Source organism: Rosa rugosa, chromosome 6, assembly GCF_958449725.1.
Source record: "Rosa rugosa chromosome 6, drRosRugo1.1, whole genome shotgun sequence".
Classification (NCBI taxonomy): domain Eukaryota; kingdom Viridiplantae; phylum Streptophyta; class Magnoliopsida; order Rosales; family Rosaceae; genus Rosa; species Rosa rugosa.
Genome location: NC_084825.1, coordinates 41,502,677 through 41,522,516, shown reverse-complemented (window position 1 = coordinate 41,522,516; position 19,840 = coordinate 41,502,677). Strand labels below are relative to the sequence as shown.

At 37.3% G+C, this 19,840-nt stretch overlaps 2 protein-coding genes across 4 annotated transcripts; both read left to right on the top strand.

The window, feature by feature from the left end:
* Window positions 1-2,810: 2,810 nt before the first annotated feature.
* Window positions 2,811-6,638, top strand: LOC133717269 (uncharacterized calcium-binding protein At1g02270-like). Of its 2 annotated transcripts, none has more exons than XM_062143950.1 (11): window positions 2,811-3,075; window positions 3,185-3,358; window positions 3,457-3,561; window positions 3,681-3,786; window positions 4,129-4,349; window positions 4,448-4,524; window positions 5,041-5,149; window positions 5,256-5,381; window positions 5,739-5,849; window positions 5,962-6,030; window positions 6,132-6,638. In XM_062143950.1, the coding sequence occupies exons 1-11, from the start codon at window positions 3,073-3,075 to the stop codon at window positions 6,360-6,362; spliced, it is 1,332 nt and encodes a 443-aa protein (XP_061999934.1). In that variant the 5' UTR covers window positions 2,811-3,072; the 3' UTR covers window positions 6,363-6,638. The 2 variants fall into 2 exon arrangements, with proteins under 2 accessions (XP_061999934.1, XP_061999933.1); XM_062143949.1 differs by having other exon boundaries at window positions 2,817-3,075; window positions 5,923-6,030.
* Window positions 6,639-7,656: 1,018 nt separating this feature from the next.
* LOC133714622 (NAC domain-containing protein 96-like) lies at window positions 7,657-10,676 on the top strand. 2 transcript variants are annotated; one of them, XM_062140782.1, is made up of 6 exons: window positions 7,657-8,000; window positions 8,081-8,364; window positions 8,901-9,041; window positions 9,151-9,471; window positions 9,817-10,179; window positions 10,269-10,676. In XM_062140782.1, the coding sequence occupies exons 1-6, from the start codon at window positions 7,808-7,810 to the stop codon at window positions 10,509-10,511; spliced, it is 1,545 nt and encodes a 514-aa protein (XP_061996766.1). In that variant the 5' UTR covers window positions 7,657-7,807; the 3' UTR covers window positions 10,512-10,676. The 2 variants fall into 2 exon arrangements, with proteins under 2 accessions (XP_061996766.1, XP_061996765.1); XM_062140781.1 differs by having other exon boundaries at window positions 9,142-9,471.
* Window positions 10,677-19,840: the final 9,164 nt, after the last annotated feature.

The window sequence follows — 19,840 nt, the reverse complement described above, 5'->3', positions numbered from 1 at the left end:
CAACCCTTTTTCTTAATTTAATTATCTGTGTGCAAAATGAGAAAAATGCAATTGCAAAGTATGTTCATAGGACATATTTAGACATAATGCTGACGCTTAACACAACATGTAGTCAGTATCATTGGGGTCATGTAGCTCGATGCAAAGCACGAGTGTAGAAAATAGAAGTCCCACATCAAAAGAAAACCCTTACAACATATATAAGCTAGGTGATTGACTTTTAGTGAGTAGTTCTTGTACAATCGTATTTACACTCTCATGATCTCCGACCGGTTGCACTTTAAGATGGCCAAATCTTAAATCCAAAACCAAAAACCCATTATGTGCGATTCGTTAAGTTATTTGAGTTGCATGCATCTTCAGATCTTCTATATTTCATTAAATATGCACTGTTATAATTTCAGGTGCAGTGCATATGAAGCTTAATCCTAAATGTACCTAATCAAAATTAAATTGAGGTCGATCCTCCAAGAGAATCATACCTAAAAATTAATACAAATGCTCCAAGAAAAGAAAACAGGTGGATCCATACGCTTTAAATACGTAGCGGACTAGACAAACATAAAGCATATACATTAATACAAAGCATAATGGTGGCAGATGGATACACACAGACATATGGATCGAATTGACTAGCATAAAAACTTTCCCACTTGTAGCCATAATCAACACTATCTAGATGCTACTATCTTTTGTAATATGGTCTTACATTCAAATTTGGAGGAATAAGTATGTGGATGTCTTTAAAGATTCACCATGCGGGCACTCAGAGATAAGATTTAAATTATTGATATTTATATTTTTCATCGTTTACTGATATTGAATATTAGATTTTTTTTTTTCAGAATTTTGTTTTAGTTGAATCTACATGTTTTCTCCAAACTTAATTTTTGTATAATTTTCATCAATATCTAATGTTTTCTTGATAATGTCCATTATAATCAATGTTTTCTTGGATCTTGATATTTTTTTATACTCGATATTTGCACATAGATCCTATAAGTTGGAAAAGTAATTGATCTCCCGAGCATTATTTAGAATGTTCAATCAGTCCATCAAATTGTTTAGCTACAAGCAGAATTATTGAGTGTACATATTACTTTACCAGTACCGACATCTGGATATATTCGTACAATTCGATCATTATAAACTTCTATCGAAATATGTAAGCAATCACTCCAAAATTTCTAAATATACTAACATTTTGACAAATCATGCACCAATATCATGTAAAATATAGGGTTGACGATCAATAAAGAAGTCATTGCTTTATAAGTTGTTACGCACCAGTCCAAAGACTTCACATTCTTTATGAATAATACATATACAGAATGCTCCAACTTCTGCACTACGAAATGAACTAAGAATATAATTCTTTGCATTTGTGGTATACTGCTATGTGATGCAAAAAAGGAGGCCTCCGGAATTGCCATATATAAGGGTTTAACCAAATTAACTTCGCATTTGGCAAAGAAGAAAATTTGGTGCACCGACGTACACGGTGGTCTCTTTGCTTAGTTTTTTTCCGATTAAGTTTGCGCGTTTGATCTCCAATGTCATGTGACATGCTTCTTGGCTATAGGATGTCAATCATGTGATAGAATCTGTCCGTTTTCAAACTCTCAAACTACACATAGGATGCATGGTTATGTTTCAAGATAGACACTTGCCGAAAACAAGACTACTACTTAAGACACACTTAAAAACATGTAAGTTTTTATGATAATTGGTGATGCTGGTGTTTTTTCCTGATGCTATCGGTGTCCATCAGTGGTTATGGTCATGACTCATGCGATAATGCGAGTGCCGAGCCTCGCTGGAGCCGGCCAGCAGTTATTGGAGCGGATCGTCCCTTATGTATTTATTTTCGGTCTTCAATCTAATTATTTCTCGTACTGAACTTGTTTGGAGCAAAAGATTAAAAATTCTTCGACTCTACTTCATCAATAAAGGCTTCTCAACCCATATGGGGTGGATTACTTATTGCTATTTAAAAAACAAAAAACTTACATACTTTGGGCAAGAATCATGATATGCTCTTGACCTAACTACACATGGTTTTCATTTAGGTAATCTAAGATCCTACTTTAGATTTTATTTTTCTTAATGCCAACTTGCCAAGGTATTCTTGCTACTCAAGTTTATTAGCTAGTCGTGTTACCATTTGGCACATTAGAATCAGAAAAAATCTTTTCGATAACTTTTGATGTGCAATGTTACTCAATTCATATAGCTTTCGGTGACGAACAAGTAAAAACAAGTAGGAAAGGAATCTTTTATATATAATTGCTGCGAAGATAACCTCGTCGACAATTTACTTTATTATGTAAAGCTCCTTTTAGTTGGAGTAGGAAGCAATCATGCAAAATCCTAGTATAAGTAATCAACATCATGAAATTTAAATGGCAATCATATATTGCAATACGATCAAACTAAACAACAACGTATCATTTTATTTCTTTTCTTAGTTACTCAATAATTATTTTATATTTTAGATTATAATGGTTTAGGTATCAATAAGATCTCAGAGTTAATATACGTTATAAAAAGAAAAAAAAAATTAAATTATTCGTCATACGAACTACCTCCACAACTCGTGCAACGAGTAAATCAATATTAACAGAGTCGGCGAGGTTCACGACCTTGCTTTTGATCATAGTTAGGGTTTAAGAACTAGATACTAGTCATTATATAAACAATGAAGATTGAAGATGGCAATTACAGCGTAAATCCTAGCTGTACCTTACAAACCCCTTCTCATATTCTCATCGAGTGATGATAGAAGCATAGAAGCTTCGCCTTTGGACCCTACCACCACTACAAAGACTAGATTCATTTCTATCCTTACCCTGCACGACAAAAAGTCTCAACCTTATTGTTCTAATCCCTTCTCTATAAACAAACTACATGTAAGTGATGAAATCCAAGCATTGCTTTTAAACCTCCACACCCACAACTACATCCTTAGCAAAGATTGCAACTTTTTCCAAAACCCGTCGCACTTTCTCTCATTTTTTCTCAGCAAATTTAGCGACTTTATCATCATTAAGAACAGTTGCAAGGAGTTTTAACATGGTATGTGAATAATGTCAATCTCTTTGTTTCTGTACATAGATTTGGTTCTGTTTTGTTGGGTTTGGAATCTTGGAGCTCATTTTTGAGTTATTGGGTATTTGAAACACAGGTGGCAAACCGTAGTATGAGAGACAAAGACTCCAATCCTAATGTCCATGAGAGCCTTTCAAGAAGCTTTGTATCAGTGGAGGAGCCAAAGCCAGAGACAAGGGCAGGGCCTGGCTTGATTTCTTGTACTACTTTTAATATTCTGGCTCCAATCTACAAACGACTCGACCAACAGGTCCCCAATCTCTCCCATTTTGCTTATGAATCTGTTGAGTTGCTTATTGTTTTTGATTGTGTTCTGAAGTTTTTCATTGTTCTTGTGGTATGGAACAGAATCAATTGCTTCGTGAGAGTCAATTCAGCTCATTCTGGGTGACTAGGAATCAGAAGATTTTGGATTGGTTACTGTATGAATCGTCTACTATTATATGTCTCCAGGTGATCTTTGTGTACCCTTCTGCTCTTTTGTGCTGAATTTCTGTCTAAACTGAACAAAGTGAACTTTTCAGTTTCTGTCCAACTATATGTGCTGAATAGACCCTTTTTTGTAAAATTAGGAGTTCTGGGTTGGAAATGAAGAATTTGTGAATATGTACCTGAAGAGGCTTGGTGATGCTGGCTATAGTACCTTCAAGCTTGCCCGAACTAACAACCGTGGAGATGGTATGTTACCTTTAATCGGTCCCTTCCCTCTCGGTTCAAACTTTAGACACATTGGACTTGTTTGGCATCATTCCTTTTGCTGTTAAATTTGGTAAACTTATAATCTTATTGCTTTTTCAACTTTAGTTTAGCTGTATAAGTAACGGGAAGTTCTGACCAAACATGTACATAATTGTTGACACATGTAGTTTAAGTCGATGGATTCATGTTTTATGCAGTTACATATAATTCATTTATTTCTATGATTCTTGTCATGAACTGATGACTGAAGTGAGCTCCTGTAACTCCGTTAGTACTGCTGCATGCTGTATGGGGTTGACTTGTTTTATGTGCTCCATACAGGTCTGCTGACTGCCGTTCGAAGTGATTGCTTTAGAGTTTTAAACTATCGAGAGTTGCACTTTAATGATTTAGGAGACCGTGTTGCTCAGCTATTACATGTTCAGTTAACTGCTCCATTCTCACAAATCCAGAGAGGCAACCTTCAACAAGAAATTCTTATTGTGAACACTCACTTGTTATTTCCTCATGACTCCAGTCTTTGTATTGTAAGATTGGATCAGGTATTAAAAATATATCCTTTATCATGTCAAGTTTTATGCATATCATGGTTCATTGCTGCTGTAGGCTTACCTCAGTGTCCTATCCTTTCTTTGAATAGGTTTACAAAATTTTGCAATTTGTGGAGGCTTATCAAAACGAAAACAAGCTAAACCATATGCCCATCATACTTTGTGGGTGAGTTTCGCTTGTCTTTCTCAATTAATGTTCCGTTACAAAGCTCTTCCATGTAATAACTTTAACCTGGTGAGAGGTACTACTAGTGAACCACCCACTATTGTAGATAATTGTCTCTTTTCCGATGTGGGAATTTTGCATGCCCAAGAAGTAATTGGAACCAATAGTCTGCTTTATTTTACTGTCCCAAAATCAATTTATGTACATCCACCAGGTGAGGGTGTGTTATCTTAAAAGGTCTCACTGATGAAAACTTGTACATTGTTGCCACTTTTCTGATGTGGGACTCTTGCATTCAACATATTGAATCAAACCTTTAAAATGCATATCCTTTTGAAGGTGCTAGTTTAAAGGATATACCTCTTGGTGTTGCACCAAAGACCTGGAATCAAATTCTCACCTTCACATACAAAAGAATTGTAAGATTGAGAGGTCATCTCTAGTTGTATAGCCTCTGTTGAACCAGAGAATCGAATGTTCATTCTCATTTATGTATTCATGTATTCTTTTCTGCAGTGACTGGAATGGAAGCAAGCGTGGTCATGTGTACAAGTTTCTTAGATCACAGGGGTTTGAATCAACATATGACACTGCTCATCAATATACTGACAATGATGCCCACAAGGTTGGTTTTTCTGGATATCAATTTTGAACTCATTGAATTACTTGGTTATATCTGCATAGTGCATATCATTTATACTCATTGCAGATTTCTTCTTTATTTTCTACAGTGGGTTAGCCACCGCAACCATAGGGGAAACATCTGTGGAGTCGACTTCATTTGGCTTTGTAATCCAAACAAGTCCCGTAAACCATTAAAGACCAGTTGGTGTGAAGCTGTTTTTGGAATATTAAGGGTAAGCATTTCGTTCACCCAAGTCTCTAGTGTAATATTGTACCATTCATCTTTTTTTTCCCCCATCTACTGTATAATTCCTTGGTGCATAAGATGAGAACTGATTTCATGCAAGTTGATTTAATTGAAAAATAAAATAAACAGGCAAACCAGCCAGACATATAGTGCACATGCTCTGTTCAAAATACTTCCAGAATGTTGCATTCTGGCAGATTTATAGTGCTCATAATCTGTTAAAACTGTTCCAGGATGATGCATCTGATCTTAAAATGCAAGCAAGCTTTGATGAAATGTATAGATTATCAGCCCTTCTGATCTTTCCGCATCTTATGCTGATTTATCTATTTTTTTTTTTCAGCACCAGCTTCGAAAAGCTTCGATGGCTGAAAATGATGCATTTGCCTTTTTGAAGGGCGACAACCATGGTGATTTTATTACTTCCTCTGCTTTCTGTGAAGCACTCCATCAGGTTTGCTCTATTCACTGTCACTATAATGAAGTTCAAGTAGAAAGATAAGACTTGCTTATATAAGAATTTTCAGGTTAATTTAATTGGTCATCCATCTGGACTGGGTTTCCAGGAGACGAGGGATCTCTGGATCCAAGCAGACACAGATGCAAATGGTGTCCTTGATTATGAAGAATTCAAGGTAACGTTATCATCCATAACTTCTGGGATTTTGATTTCCTATGGTTTCAGCTTTTATCTTGCATAAGCTTTGTCCTGATGTAATAGTCATTGGCATTGCAGAATATGATCTGGAGTTGTACAGGGTCAGACCAAAAGGAAAGCCTCACTGGGAGTAGAGAGGAGTCTGAGGAAGGCACCAAGGAAGCCCTTGGATTCAAGGTTAAGAATGCAGTTCTTTACCCAAGTGAGGCGGAGAGGGGAATATGGCCTGAAAGTTATACACTTTCGGATCATGCTAGACTGACTGTTGTACTTTCACCAGAAAACATGTGGTGTTGTTCTCAGTCATAAATCATTCTCAAGAGACTTGTGGATTGGTGGAACAGAAAGGGATTTGTAAATCTGTAGGAACCTTGTATAGCCGACAGAGACCAATCCCTTTCGGGCTCATGATTAAAGTGTTTCCATGAAAAAAGAAGAAAAAAAGAGTCGGTAGAGAATTTTCTTTCTGTACGAGTCTTCATTCCAATGTACTGTTTCTCGCTAGCCTTGGCCAGTTTTATTTAGGCAAGGAGTAGAAACAACTGGATTTTGAAGGACCCCTATTAAAGCATTTTTCTTCCTAAATATCCAGTTTTTGATTTGATGGTTGTTATTTACAAGTAGATTATTGATTGATGGAACAGATCACTGAAGCAACTTCCTCATGAACAAACTCTAAACTACTATTACCGGGGACAGAAGAACAGATAACGACCTTTCACCTCACTGCACTACTGCCTGTCTACTTCTTTTTGTTGCCATGCACAGAACGGTCTAAATTGAAAAATACATACCAATACTAAATCACTTGCTGTGGAGATCAAGTAAAATCACCATGGATGGTTCATCCAACAATCATTACCGATGATCATCTATCTAGATCTCAACCAAGGGTAGTGATTCACTTCAAGCATTCGCAAACAATCATTCGCTCTGTAAGTGTAGGCTAAGAGACAAGAGAGTTTTGAGGAGACTTGTTGGTGAAGAGAATTGCCGGGACACTGCTTGGGTCAAAGTTTAACTTTATATTTCGTGTCAAGTCAACTACTCATTTTTGTACGTAATCCAACTGCTACATATGATTACCGACCTGAAATGAGTATATGAATGAAATAAATGATTTTGCATACGTATCTTCCACTATCTTTACCAACACAAATCGAATCAAAATGCAAGCAGAACCCAATATAAAAAAGTTAATAAAAATAGATCAATTATCTCGTATTCCTACATACGATGTATATAACATGTATTCGACTCGGATACTTTTTTAAGAGTTTGTTCCTACTCATCTCTCTCCATTTTATGCAAGTAAACGACACTCTTTTTCCGTCTCATTTCAAAGTAGAATGAAATGTTTTGGAAGTACTGAAATAATTACATACATTTGACATGGGAATAGACTCATTCATTTGCCCAATGCATGAATCCACGCAATGCTTTCGTGGAAGAGTTAAGCTTCTGAGAAGGAACAAAGAACGCGGGAACATCCTCACTTCCAGGAAACCCCAACACCGTTAAGGCTATGGTGCGCGGGACCCACCAAACTACGAGGTAAAATAATCCAACGTAAGGCGTAAAGCCAAAGACTTTGGACCAAATATTTAACGTTTTCGTCTTCAAAGTTCAAACCCAAACCAAGCATCACAATTCTTCTGATCATCCATGACTACTGAGCTAGCTGAGTAACAGTTTCCACAGTATTTAAGAAGCTCAACATTCTCTGTTTTTTTTTTTATGAAAGCTAGCCGGTGATGGCTGCGTCATCCTCAAGACTTCGGGTGGGTTACCGATTCGACCCCAGAGAGCTTCCGGTGGGTTACCGATTCCACCCAACAGAGGAGGAGCTGGTCGGTTACTTCCTCAAGAAGAAGATACAAGGCCACGACTTCGACGACGTCATCCCGGAAATAGACATCTGCAACTACGAGCCTTGGGATTTGCCCGGTAATGAAACCGAACCCCATTTAGCTTCAATATATGTTTAATTCTGTGGAGACTGAAATTATGTAAATTGGGTTTGTCAGAGTTGTCACCGATGAGGCCGGATGATGAGGAGTGGTTCTACTTTAGTCGACCGGAGTACAAGTCCGGCAAGAAAGGGGGCCGGACCAACCGGACCACCCGTAGAGGGTTTTGGAAGATTACTGCGAAACAACCTGAAATAAAAGCTAGGGAGTCTAGGGCTGTGATTGGGAAGAAGAGGATTATGACTTTCTATACTGGGAAAGCTCGGAATGAGCAGAGGACCAGTTGGGGGATTCATGAGTACTACATACCTGAAACTCTGCTTCCTAATGCTGCTAGGCAGGTGATCACTCTGTGACATTTGCTTTTCTTTGTAATGTGATATCAATGTTGTGTTTATGTGGAAATTGAGTGATACAGTTAAGGGAATTGATAAGATTTCTTTGAGGATGGTTGGTTTTTAAGGGGTTTTGGTTTCGGATTCAAGAAATGACTCGAAATGGAACTTCTTTGGAGATAATGTGTTTTGGTTTATGTTCAACTACTAAAACCCTTTTGGGTTTTTGAATCTTTGATTGTTTAATAATGAGCAAACTCTATATGGGTTTTAAGTTCAGCACTGGAACTAAACCCAAAAGGGTTTTAAGTTCTCTTTGCTATATGATGTTAAGTTTGTGTTATAGATATGGAAATTTAGTCATACTATTTTTTGCAGCATTGTTTTCCTTGAGTTGGTTGGCTTGAAGGGGTTTTGGTTTCAGAATCAAGAACTGACTTGAAATTGAAACCCCTTTGGGGACAATGGGTTTTGGTTCAGCAACTAAACTCTTTGCGGTTTTGATTATTTACTAACACAGCCTGATGTTGTTTACTGTGTAGAGGGACTTTGTTCTCTGTCGCTTGAAGAAAAAAGATGAGAGTACTAATATTGGAGCCTATGATGAAGGTGAACCTAGCACTAACAACGCATCTGATTTTCAGAATCTCATGGAAGTTTTTGGTAGGCAAAGTATTCCAGAGGTGAGTGTTGTGCATGAGTCTTAATTTGAAGGTTTCCTAAATGACTTTCTTCATTTAATGGTGCAAAGAACAAACCTGCAACTAACACTTGCTTCTATAGGATTTGCAGATCACATTGCAGGAAAATACTCGGCGGCCTGAAGAAATTTTTGATACACTCTTTCCCTCTCTTGAGTCACCTCAATTACATAATTTCTCCTCCATGCTGGGAGACAATTTTCTGCATGCAAATGCCGTTAGTGATGACCACCTTGAGCTGCAATCTGCATTTCGACATGATGATTCGGAAGATGAGGAATTCAACGTGAACTCATATTTGGTTGACGATGGTGATTACTCCTTGGAAGAAACATCACGCACTACTCGGCTCAACCACTCAAGCGAGCCAAAGTCGGTGCTTAAGGTGTATGATGAGGGTATACATCAACAGGTAAAGAAGTACTTTCCATTGGCTATTGAAGAAGCAGTTCAGTTGGACTGCCTAATGGACTTCAGTATTTTTATCTATAGGAGGATATCAGGACTCTTTATAATGTGCTCGTCACTCACATTATTACACTTAATAATGTGTTTCTCACCCACAATATTGCATTCTCTTTCTCACCCACAATATTGCATTCTCTTAACTCTCAAGTGATATTCTCCTAAAGAAGCTGAAACTTGTGGTAAAGTCATATTTTGAGTTGTGTTTATAACTTGTGCTATAACCACTCAGGCTTTGCTTCACATTTTCGAGGCTTTGGAAACTTATTCATGTTTTAACACATTTCTTCAGAGCATGAGTTCACCTGTTGCTTCAAGCCTGCCCATACGAGATACAAATGTTATGCTTCTTAAGTTCTCGCAGAAGAATGCTTCCCCTGTCAACGTTGCAGCTAACTTACCTCGGAAAGAGCTGCAGGCTGACTTTGGCAATGATATGCTTTTGAGGACCTTGGTCACTGATAAAAGTTCTTTAAATGAAAGCGGGCGCAGGAAAGGTGGCATATTTATAACTGAAAGAGCAGAAAAACAATCAGGACCGGCAGCATTTCCTCATCAACCAGATGACTACATAACTCAGAGAAGGATGAGGCTTGCAACTGCACAATCAGATGCATCAAGTATAAAACAAGGACATAATCCACAGAAAGTCAAGGTGAGAAAATTAGAACTGCAGCTCAAAGAAGTAATTTCTTTTGAAGCTTTGAGCAAGCTATTTCAACAAACTTTGATTTCATTTTGCAGAACGAAAGCAAGTTGCCCGAGAAGCCTATGGCGCCTCCAAGCAATGATAAAGAAGAGAGTATGAAACAGAAACAAACTGGAACAACCATCAGCGATTGGAAGAGTTCGTTCATTGTCTGGAAGGAATCCCCATTAAGCCTTAGATCATATCCCCCAGTAGTATACACTTGTTACATGATAGTAGGCTTGATTTTGTTCATATTTTTTGTTGGGGAACTAATTTCATATGGGAAGTGGTACTAGACTCGCCAGAAAATAGTCGACTTTCGATTGTTCTGTCACACGTGTAGTCAACTAGTTATTCCAGTCTTACAGGGCGAACTTTTTTTAATTACGTCCCTATGGGTTAACTTTTGGAGAAAGTTTAGGGGACTTTTGTTCTTATGGATTAAGGACCCATTTCGTTTCCTGATGGAATTAGTTGAATATTACGTGTATGTGAAAGACTCTAAAAAGGAAGAAAACAGAGAAGATAGAGATGGTGGAGCTGGAGGAGAAGGTTGTCCCATTTGTGGTAACCTTGATCACTTTAACTCACAATGTCCATGGCTAGAAAATGTTCCACCAGGCGAACAAGTTGGCCCTCTCTATGACCTAGTTTGCAAGGGTTGTGGTAAGTTGGGACTTGCATGCTGTTCTGAGGACGACGTGCTGTCCTCAAGAGGTGTGGTCATTGTTATGATTTTGGTCATTAGTGGGAGGCCTGCCCCAACTACAAATATGCCCCTTACCAAGTGATCGATGACAAAATTAAGTTGTCTGTTTTCGGAGCCTCAGTACAGGCTCCAACTACGGTGTACTGAAGAAGTTACAGCTCCATTTTTTGTTTTCAAACTTAGAGCATCTACAACAGTAGAATTTATTTGTTAGTTAAATTTAGCTAAACTTGTGAAATATAGCTATTGATTTAACAATGTTGCTCCATCAATGATAGCTATTTGTAAGTGATATATTATGTTTCATCGAATCGTAAACTGACATGTGGACAAAAGAGGAGAGAGAAATATAACTTTTGCTTTAGCTATGTAGGATTCTCTAGCTAAATATAGCTAGCCAATTTAGCTAAAGTTAAATATAGCTAAGCTATAGCTAGTCTGTTGGAGTTGAATTTTGCTTCAAAAATAGTTAAATATAGCTAAAAATTAAATTTAGCTACTCTGTTGGAGATGCTCTTAAGATCCTAAATCATGTTGTTTAATTAGAAGAAGATTTAACTCACGATCTTCGTAAGTGTTAGAAGTAGGTTTCATGTGAGTCAAACTCATGATTTCCCACTTACGAAAGAAAGACTTATGCCACTAGACCAAATGTTACTAAGCCAATGAATTCATATTTTTTGTGATAAACCAAATTAATAGACAAATCAAATCTGTTTAAATTGAACTGTTCATGTTAATAATAGTAAATCAATAATTATGAATACCCGAATGACTATCAATTTAGCTGAAAATTTGCAGAAATGGTCTATACATAAGACAAAAAACTGAAGGGTCGAGATGCCGATATTGTGAGATCCCGAATTTTGAAGTTGCTCAAATTTTATTTTTGAAGTTAAAAATGAAAAGTAGTTGTTGCAATGAGTTCGCATCATTTTTTGGCTTCTCAAGTTATTTTAAAGAAATTTTTGAAGTCTACTAAGAAGGAAAATGTATGCTGACGTGGCGAGTTCCTATTAGCTATTAGGTGACATGTGGCATGTGAGTAGAGACCAGTTGGTCATGACGTCATTAGTGTGGATGGCGATGACATCAACAAGTGGATTAGTCACATGACAAGTGTCCAAATATTGGAATATTTTAATGTGTTGAAACAAGGCACCAAGTGTACACACCTTGTTGACACGTGTCAATTGGGGGGCCTATAAATGTTTGTGTTGGGACCAGCAGCTCTTTCTTAGTTTCTTTTAGGGCTGGCCTGGCGAACCGTAAAACCGAAGGAACCGCACCGAACCGCACCGAAAAACCCGGTTCGGTTCGGTTTTAGGGCATATGTATTCACATTTTTCTTGGTTCGGTTCCTGACGAAGTCTTATCGGTTCGGTTCCGGGTCTTGTTTTTAAAACCCCCTTGGAACCGAAATACATATGTCAGTGTATAAGTGGATATTAGGGCCGAGCTTATTTCTGTAAAATAGACCCATTCTCATTTGATCAGGCGCCAACATCCGATCCTATCCATTCGATCAAAAGTTCAAAACCCTAAAATTTCTCTAGTTCTCTCTATCGCTCACTGCCTCACTCTCTGTGTGTCCAACTCTCCATTCTCTAACCCAGACGACCAAGACGATCAAAACCCAGACGAGCAAGACGATCGCCCTCAAAGATCGGATGCAGCCCCGACGAGCAATACCATCGCGTCTGCGATTTGTGTTGGGCTGTTAGCCATCTGCGATTTGGTTGATGCATCCCCGTCTTCGACGTCCATCAATGTAAGTCTGGACCCCAGTCTCATGCTTTTCTTTCACTCCCTTTCTTATCCTTCTCCTTCATCTTCTTCTTCTTCTCTCTTCAAGTTTCAGTCTTTGATCTTTCAATTATTTTCCATAGCCGTTGACTTCAGGCGTTATCATGCATGGACCAATCGGTTATTGATGACATCTTCAGCCGTCTTCTTGAAGTCCAAGGCCGACCCGGAAAGCAGGTGCAGGCGTGCAGCTATCGGAGTCCGAGATCCGACAACTCTGCTTTGCCTCTAAACATATCTTCTTGCAACAACCCAATTTGTTAGAGCTTGAAGCACCCATCAAGATTTGTGGTATAAAAATTCAAACTCTGTTCTTGTTTGTTTCAAAGTTTCAATTTTTGATGGTTTTTGCTTACTGGGTTTTGTTTACTTGGTTGAATTTGGAATCCTATCATTCCTATGTGGTTAACTTGGCAACCCATTTATTCGATTTGATTAGGCAATTACTTGGTCATGGTTGGTACTTTGATAATTCACAAAGATCATATAATAATTTGCTGATACTAGTTTACCGTGGTCTAAATGGATATTATACGAGAAAAGGAACTGTAAGTTTACCATGCACTCGAGCTAGTACTAAAGTGTTAACTCAGAAAATGTCCTTTGCAATCATTATTTTCTTTCTGATACCTAATGAGATATGGATTGATCATACAAACAAAAAGCAGGTCAATGTTTGCCAAAATCTTGTTTTCTCTGAACATTCGCTTTTCTTCTGTTGTGGTTGAATATTATCATGCATTGATATCTGTTTTCTTCCTTTTAATGTCTGCATTTTTTATGAGATTAGTGCTATCTGAAGATTGCCTTTTTTTAAAAGATATGCTATATTGCTTTTGCAGAGTACTCTTGCTCTTGAGTTATACGTAGAGAACATGCTAAAGTTGGAGCGCGGTGCGCTTGGCTAAGTTGTTCGGGTCTCACAATAACTGCTGCTAGATTTGGATGTATGTATATTGAATGTTGAATTTGATTTAGTTATGAAAGAAATGTTGGCATTTATTTGTGATAACACTATCATCTGATTTCTGCAGTTGGAAATTGGATCATTGAAGAATTCTCACAAGATCATGGACTATTTCAGATGGAGCTGGAACACCTTTATCTGAATGATGGTAGTGAGGTATGACTGAGTTGGCTTAAACTAGGTAAATTGAAAACATGATGCATGTTAGCTTTGGAACTCTTTTTGAATTAAGGCTGTTTCTAAGGAACTCTTTTTGAGAAACATAGTGTGCTGTGTGGTTTTTGCTTTTTGAATTAAGGCTATTTCTCTCCTCATCAGCTTTTGGCTTTGAATTTATATTAACAACTGATTGAGTCAAAGGAAATGTAGAGGCAATTGCATTGCACTTGTTATTAGCTTCTCATTCGATGCAGGCTTGCGAAACTCATTTGATGTTTATATGGCACATTTTACTGTAATGTAGATCCAGTTGGATGTAGTTTTCTGTGCATATCAATGATTGATTTGGAGATAGACTTTCAATGATTATTTTCATATTTGAATGAATCAGTTATTATGTTTTAGTTGTATTCCAGAAGATACTACTGTTGTGGCTTTGATTTTTATATTTTCTGCTTGTTGCGATCCATACAGAAGTTGTCTCAAGTTTCAGCACTAGGAGAAGGGTAATAGATCCATACAGAAGCTCTTTAAACCCAAAAACAGTTGAAAAATTGATATGTCTACAAAATTGGTTGAAGTCTGATGCTATTATGGGGTTGGAGTACATTCCAACTATGGAGGAAATGGAGTCATACGAACAGATTGAAGCTGGTATGTATTTTTGATGTTTTTAGTTTACTGTTTTTGAATCTGGTACAACAACTTTGGGCAATTTATATGAGATTGACTGTTTTGAGTTTTGACATCGTGCAGACCATGAAAAAGAGGATAGAGAGAAAGCTGAGAAGGCCAAGAACGCTATTGCTGCTGCATCTGCATCTGCCCCAAGTGGCAAACCAACCAAGAGTTCTGAGGCTTTGGCTTCTGCCCCTACAACCAATAAGAAAAGGCATAAAAAATGATGCAATTCATCAACAATCCACTATGCATAAAGGTCTGAACATTTAGGCAGCTTTGAAGTTCAAATTTTATTTTTTAAATTATCCTAATATCATTGATTTCAGATTTGTTATTTTGTATGCAGATTTGGTATTGAATCTATTGATGGCATTGATGAAGAGGAACTGAGGAAGCCATGCTGGAAATGTTTGATTGTTTGCAGTAATGCACTTTGATGAAATATTGATCATTCATGAACTTTTTCAATTTTAGTTGGTTTGTTTCAATTTTAGATGGTTTGTTTCTGTTTGTTTCAATTTTAGTTGGTTTGTTTCAGTATTTTAGTTTGCTGCAAATTGATGCAGTTTCAATAATTTGTGTGTTTGATGGTTTAATGCTTTCATCAGTTTCATGCTTTGAGAGTTTGGGAGTTTGCTAGAAATTTCTAATTTGTTATGTTGATGTTGATTGTTGAGTTTTATGAGTGAATGGTATTTGCAATATTGAATCATTTGAATGTATGTATGGAAATCAGGAAAACTGGAAGCTGCAGACTAGAAAAGGCTGAAAAACAGTTTTTCTGTATGGAAAAACCGAGGAACCGTTAGTGGAACCGAACCGAACTTGGAACCGAAAACCGAAAAACCGACATAGGACCCGAACTGATCTTGGAACCGAGAAACCGAGAAACCGACCCGAATATGGTCGGTTCGGTTCTATATCGGTTCTTGATACAAAAAACACCATACCCGAACTGATTATGTCTTCTCGGTTCCGGTTCCGGTTTCTAGACTAGAAAGTGTAGAACCGACTCAGGCCAGCCCTAGTTTCTTTCATTTTCTCCTTTCTCTCTCTACTCTTCCCTCAATTTTTCTCACTTTAACTTTCTCTCTCTAAAACTTCAACGGATCATAACTTTTGATATGTAATTTCGATTCAGAATCTGCGAAAAGGTATGAATTCATTTTGATGCCTCTTTCTATCCATGGAGGTTTTAATTGTATCCAACTGTTATTTCTAGAAGGCTTGTTTTTTAAGAGGCTCGATTTACGATTGGTATTCTGGGAGGTGATGCGTATTGTCGAGGTGAGTGAGTTGTGTAATATGTTTCAAATATTCTTATTTGCTACAAAAATAGTGGAAAAACATAATTTTAGCTATTTACGAAATATCTTTATATTTTCAAGTGAAGCATGTCTATTTGCGAAGTATGTGGGGTTTATATATAATATGTGTTGGATCCATTATTTGACTAGTCATGGAACATGTAAACTTCTTGATTGATTATGTCAAGGTAAGGATGTGTCACACGGTGGTATAGGGCTAGAGAAAGCCATTAGGGTTCCCGTGAGGTGCACTAAATTGAAGGATGATCAATAAGAAAGGATGATGTGATGTGATGAATTGCAATGAATTGTTGTGTATACGATATACGAATTTCTAGCGTGTGTAAAATGATATGGCTTTACTGGCATATTACATGATCTACTTACTGAGCGCGTAGTTTTGATCATCCACCCATCTTTAATATTTTTTGCAGAGAAGTATTAAGAGTTTATCGAGCCGAAAATGGATTGGATGAGCCTAGACTGAAGAGCCTATAACGAAGAGTTTATTTACATTTTGTTTTGTAACACTCATACCTCAGATTTGGCGTTAGGTGGTTAAAATCCACTGACACTGAGTCTGGGGTGTGACAGATATGTGATCGAAAAGTGGGTCCTATAACTCTACAAGTAGTGGCATAGTTAGAACTTGTAATAAGAGCTAGGGGTCAAAAATTTAGTTCAACTTTCAAGTTAGAGTTTACATTTAAGTAATAAATTTATACTCAATAAAGAATGAAAGAAAAAAGAGAAAAATCTTAATTTCTTTACAAGGTGTGACTTAAATCTATAGCACATGGAGATTTTATTCAAAAACTAGATAAAAGAATAATGAAAAGCGAAAGAAATAACAAGAGCTAGAGGGGTCAACAAGAACTTCACAAACATGTTAAGCAAAAAATATAAGATGTTTATAACAGAAAAGCCTTGAAGAGGGTCAAATGACCCTCCTCGACTATAGCTAGCTACACTCATGCCTACAAAGTATCCCCTTAAAGGGAGGGTAAAGCTATGGTATGTTAACATTTCTCATACATCAACTATTTTTACCACTTTAAGGACTCATGTTACCACTTTGAGGACTAATATTACTATTTTGAGGACTCATATGTTAAACTAAGAAAATTTACCACTTTAAGGACTCATGTTACCACTTTGAGGACTAATATTACTATTTTGAGGACTCAAATTACCACTTTTAAGGCAATTGTATGCATGTCATACGTTAACATTTTGTAGAATTTTCCCCCCTTAAAATGGTTTTTTTTTTTTAAAAACAAAAAATTCTCTTGGAGGAAAGACTTTGTATTATATATAGACACACACTGACACACGTTATATGGGTATTTCTTGTAGTTTTGTTTTGCTTTAGAAAAGAATCCCTCCGTATATATAGTCACGAGTACCGTATAGTGTCTTCCATCGACTTTAGCTTCTCATGACTGATAATGTGAGACGGGGAATCAATCTAGCATATAGAAACCAACACTTTCACTGCTATAGTTCGTCAGGATTCACCAAACTATATAAACAGAAGCAGCAAAATCCAAAGTAATTAGCACGAAGGCAAAACATAGGTCGTTGATCACTTCCATTTTTGATCAACTGTGATTGAGTGTGAGAGTGAGTGAGTGAGACAGTGAGAGTAACCTCAACTCTACACATTGTCTCTTGATGAGAGCCAGAGATGGGCACAGTAGAACTTCGAGTGGGTTTCAGATTCCAGCCCACAGAAGAGGAGCTGGTCAATTACTACCTCAACAACAAGATACAAGGCCAGGACTTTAACGACATCATCCCCAAAATAGACATCTGCAGCTACGAGCATTAGGATTTGCCAGGTAACGAAGCCAGCCCCATTTTGCTTCCGTTCTCCTCCCTTTTTTTGTCTAAATGTTTAGTTTTGTCAAGATTGAAATTATGTAAACTGGGTGTGTTAGGGTTTTCATTGATAAAGTCTGATCAGGAGTGGTTCTACTTCAGTAAACCCATGATGTAGGACGAGAATGGGCCTGGTTTAGCCGGAAAGTTAGAAAAATAAAGAAGCGGCGTAGAATCAAGAAGAGTGATTGGAAAATAGGTAACTCACGCATAATGAGGTTATTAGCTGCTGGAATATTCAAGAAGATTAGGTTTTGGACTTTTCGGGTTTCTCATGCGAAAAGTCAGATTCTGGATTGTGAATCAGATTTGAGTAAATTTTGGCCAGAATGTCCGTTTGAGACGCATAGCTTTCCGGAATGGGAACGACGAGATCTTCAAGACTCACTTTTGTGAGCCCTATCAAATTTAGGCCAAAATGTATCGCCTTAATTATCCGATTCGTGATTTAGTATTTTTAGGCTAGTCTTACATTTGTTTTAGGATTCTTTTATTTTTGGGTTCTTAGTTTCCTTTTTAATTTGGATTCTTTAGGATTTCTTGTTAGATTATGATTTAGGGTTTTGGATGCCTATATAAGCACCATCATGCTATGTATGAAGATCAGTTTATCATATCAAATTTAATAAAATCTAGAGATTTTTCTCTATTTCTCTGGTGGACTCCAGAACTATGTCTTATAGGGTTTATCGCTTGTAAACCCAGGTTACTTCCGACTGAGTCAGGTGGTATCAGAGCAGGTCTTTCCTGTCTTTCTTATTTACCTCGATTATCCATGGGTGACAAACGTACTACCCCAGTTACAAGAGCGGATTTGGATGCCCTTACCGCTCAAATGACCGCTGCCGTGAACGCTCAAATGGCAGTCATGAACGCTCAAATGACAGAAGTTCGTGGGTTGTTGGAAGGAAGGAACAACAACAACTTTAGCAAAGGCGGAGAAGGACAATGTGCTAGAGCTCCACATGGTGGTGGAGGTGATATTAATTATGATTATGAGGATCTCATAGCCAAGGCTGATATTCCTTACTTTTCTGGTCACATGAACGTGGAGGATTTTTTGGATTGGCAGGTTGAAGTGGATAGATTCTTTGAGATCATGGAGGTTCCAAAACACAAGCAAGCTAAGATGGTTTCTCGGAAGCTAAAGAAGGATGCTGCTTATTGGTGGGATCAGTTGCAGAGTTCTCGTCAGAGGCAAGGAAAAGAGCGTGTTCGGACATGGCGGAAGATGAAAGGTCTTCTTAGCGAGTGATTTTTGCCTAGAGATTTTTCGATCAAGAATTACCCTCCTAAGGTTTTTGAGAAGAAGTTAAAGTCCAAAGAGTTTTCTTTGCCCGTTGAGATTAATAGTTTATCTGAAGAAATGCCAAAAGAATTTCTAATGGAAGAAGCTCCACAAGAAATCATCCATGATAACCAAGAAGAGGTTAAAGATGAAATTGTTCAGGTAGATATGGTTATTAATAATGAAGAAGTCTTGGAGCCTGAAATTAATCATTCAGAACCAGATGTCATTCAAGAATGCAACCTTGAGAGCCGAGAAGAATCTACTAAGTTTGTTTATGAAAGCCAAAATGCATATGACAGACTCATCTATGGTGTTGGGTTCATGATTGTGCCATCAGAATATGCAGAAGATCCAGCAAATAATCCACAGGTTCAAATGTCTAATTTTGTCCCAAAATTATGTCTAATGACTGATGTAGGACGAGATTTTAGCCAATTTCAACCAAAAATCTCAAAAAGAAAGAAGCGTCTTCACATTAAGAAGAATAATTTGAATATTGGATATTGGTATTCAAATAGACTTCTTAATGATGGAATTAATCATAAATGACTCTTTTGGATATATCGGGATTCTCGAGCAAAATCTTGATTGGGATTCCAAGCGTAATATTCTTTAGTATCTAGGATTTTATTTCCGATTTTTATTTAATCAGGTTTAATTAGGTTTCCCAATTTTAGTCTACAATAAATTCTTCTTTATGTTTTCTAGTTGTATTAGGTTTATGCTATGTGCCCTATATAAGGCACCTCTTAGATTGTAATTTTCATTCAAGTTATCAATAAAAAAACTAAATATTAGAGAAGTTTCTCTATGTTTCTTACGGC

What these genes read in the sequence shown, in the direction of transcription:
- LOC133717269 (XM_062143949.1), top strand. An exon ending in ATGCCCATCATACTTTGTGG is followed by an intron (nt 4,525 to 5,040) that starts GTGAGTTTCGCT and finishes TCTTTTCTGCAG; the next exon opens with TGACTGGAATGGAAGCAAGC. An exon ending in TTGATTATGAAGAATTCAAG is followed by an intron (nt 6,031 to 6,131) that starts GTAACGTTATCA and finishes TTGGCATTGCAG; the next exon opens with AATATGATCTGGAGTTGTAC.
- LOC133714622 (XM_062140781.1), top strand. Translation starts at nt 7,808, where the DNA reads ATGGCTGCGTCATCCTCAAGACTTCGGGTGGGTTACCGATTCGACCCC. An exon ending in CGAGCCTTGGGATTTGCCCG is followed by an intron (nt 8,001 to 8,080) that starts GTAATGAAACCG and finishes TGGGTTTGTCAG; the next exon opens with AGTTGTCACCGATGAGGCCG. An exon ending in GTAGGCAAAGTATTCCAGAG is followed by an intron (nt 9,042 to 9,141) that starts GTGAGTGTTGTG and finishes TTGCTTCTATAG; the next exon opens with GATTTGCAGATCACATTGCA.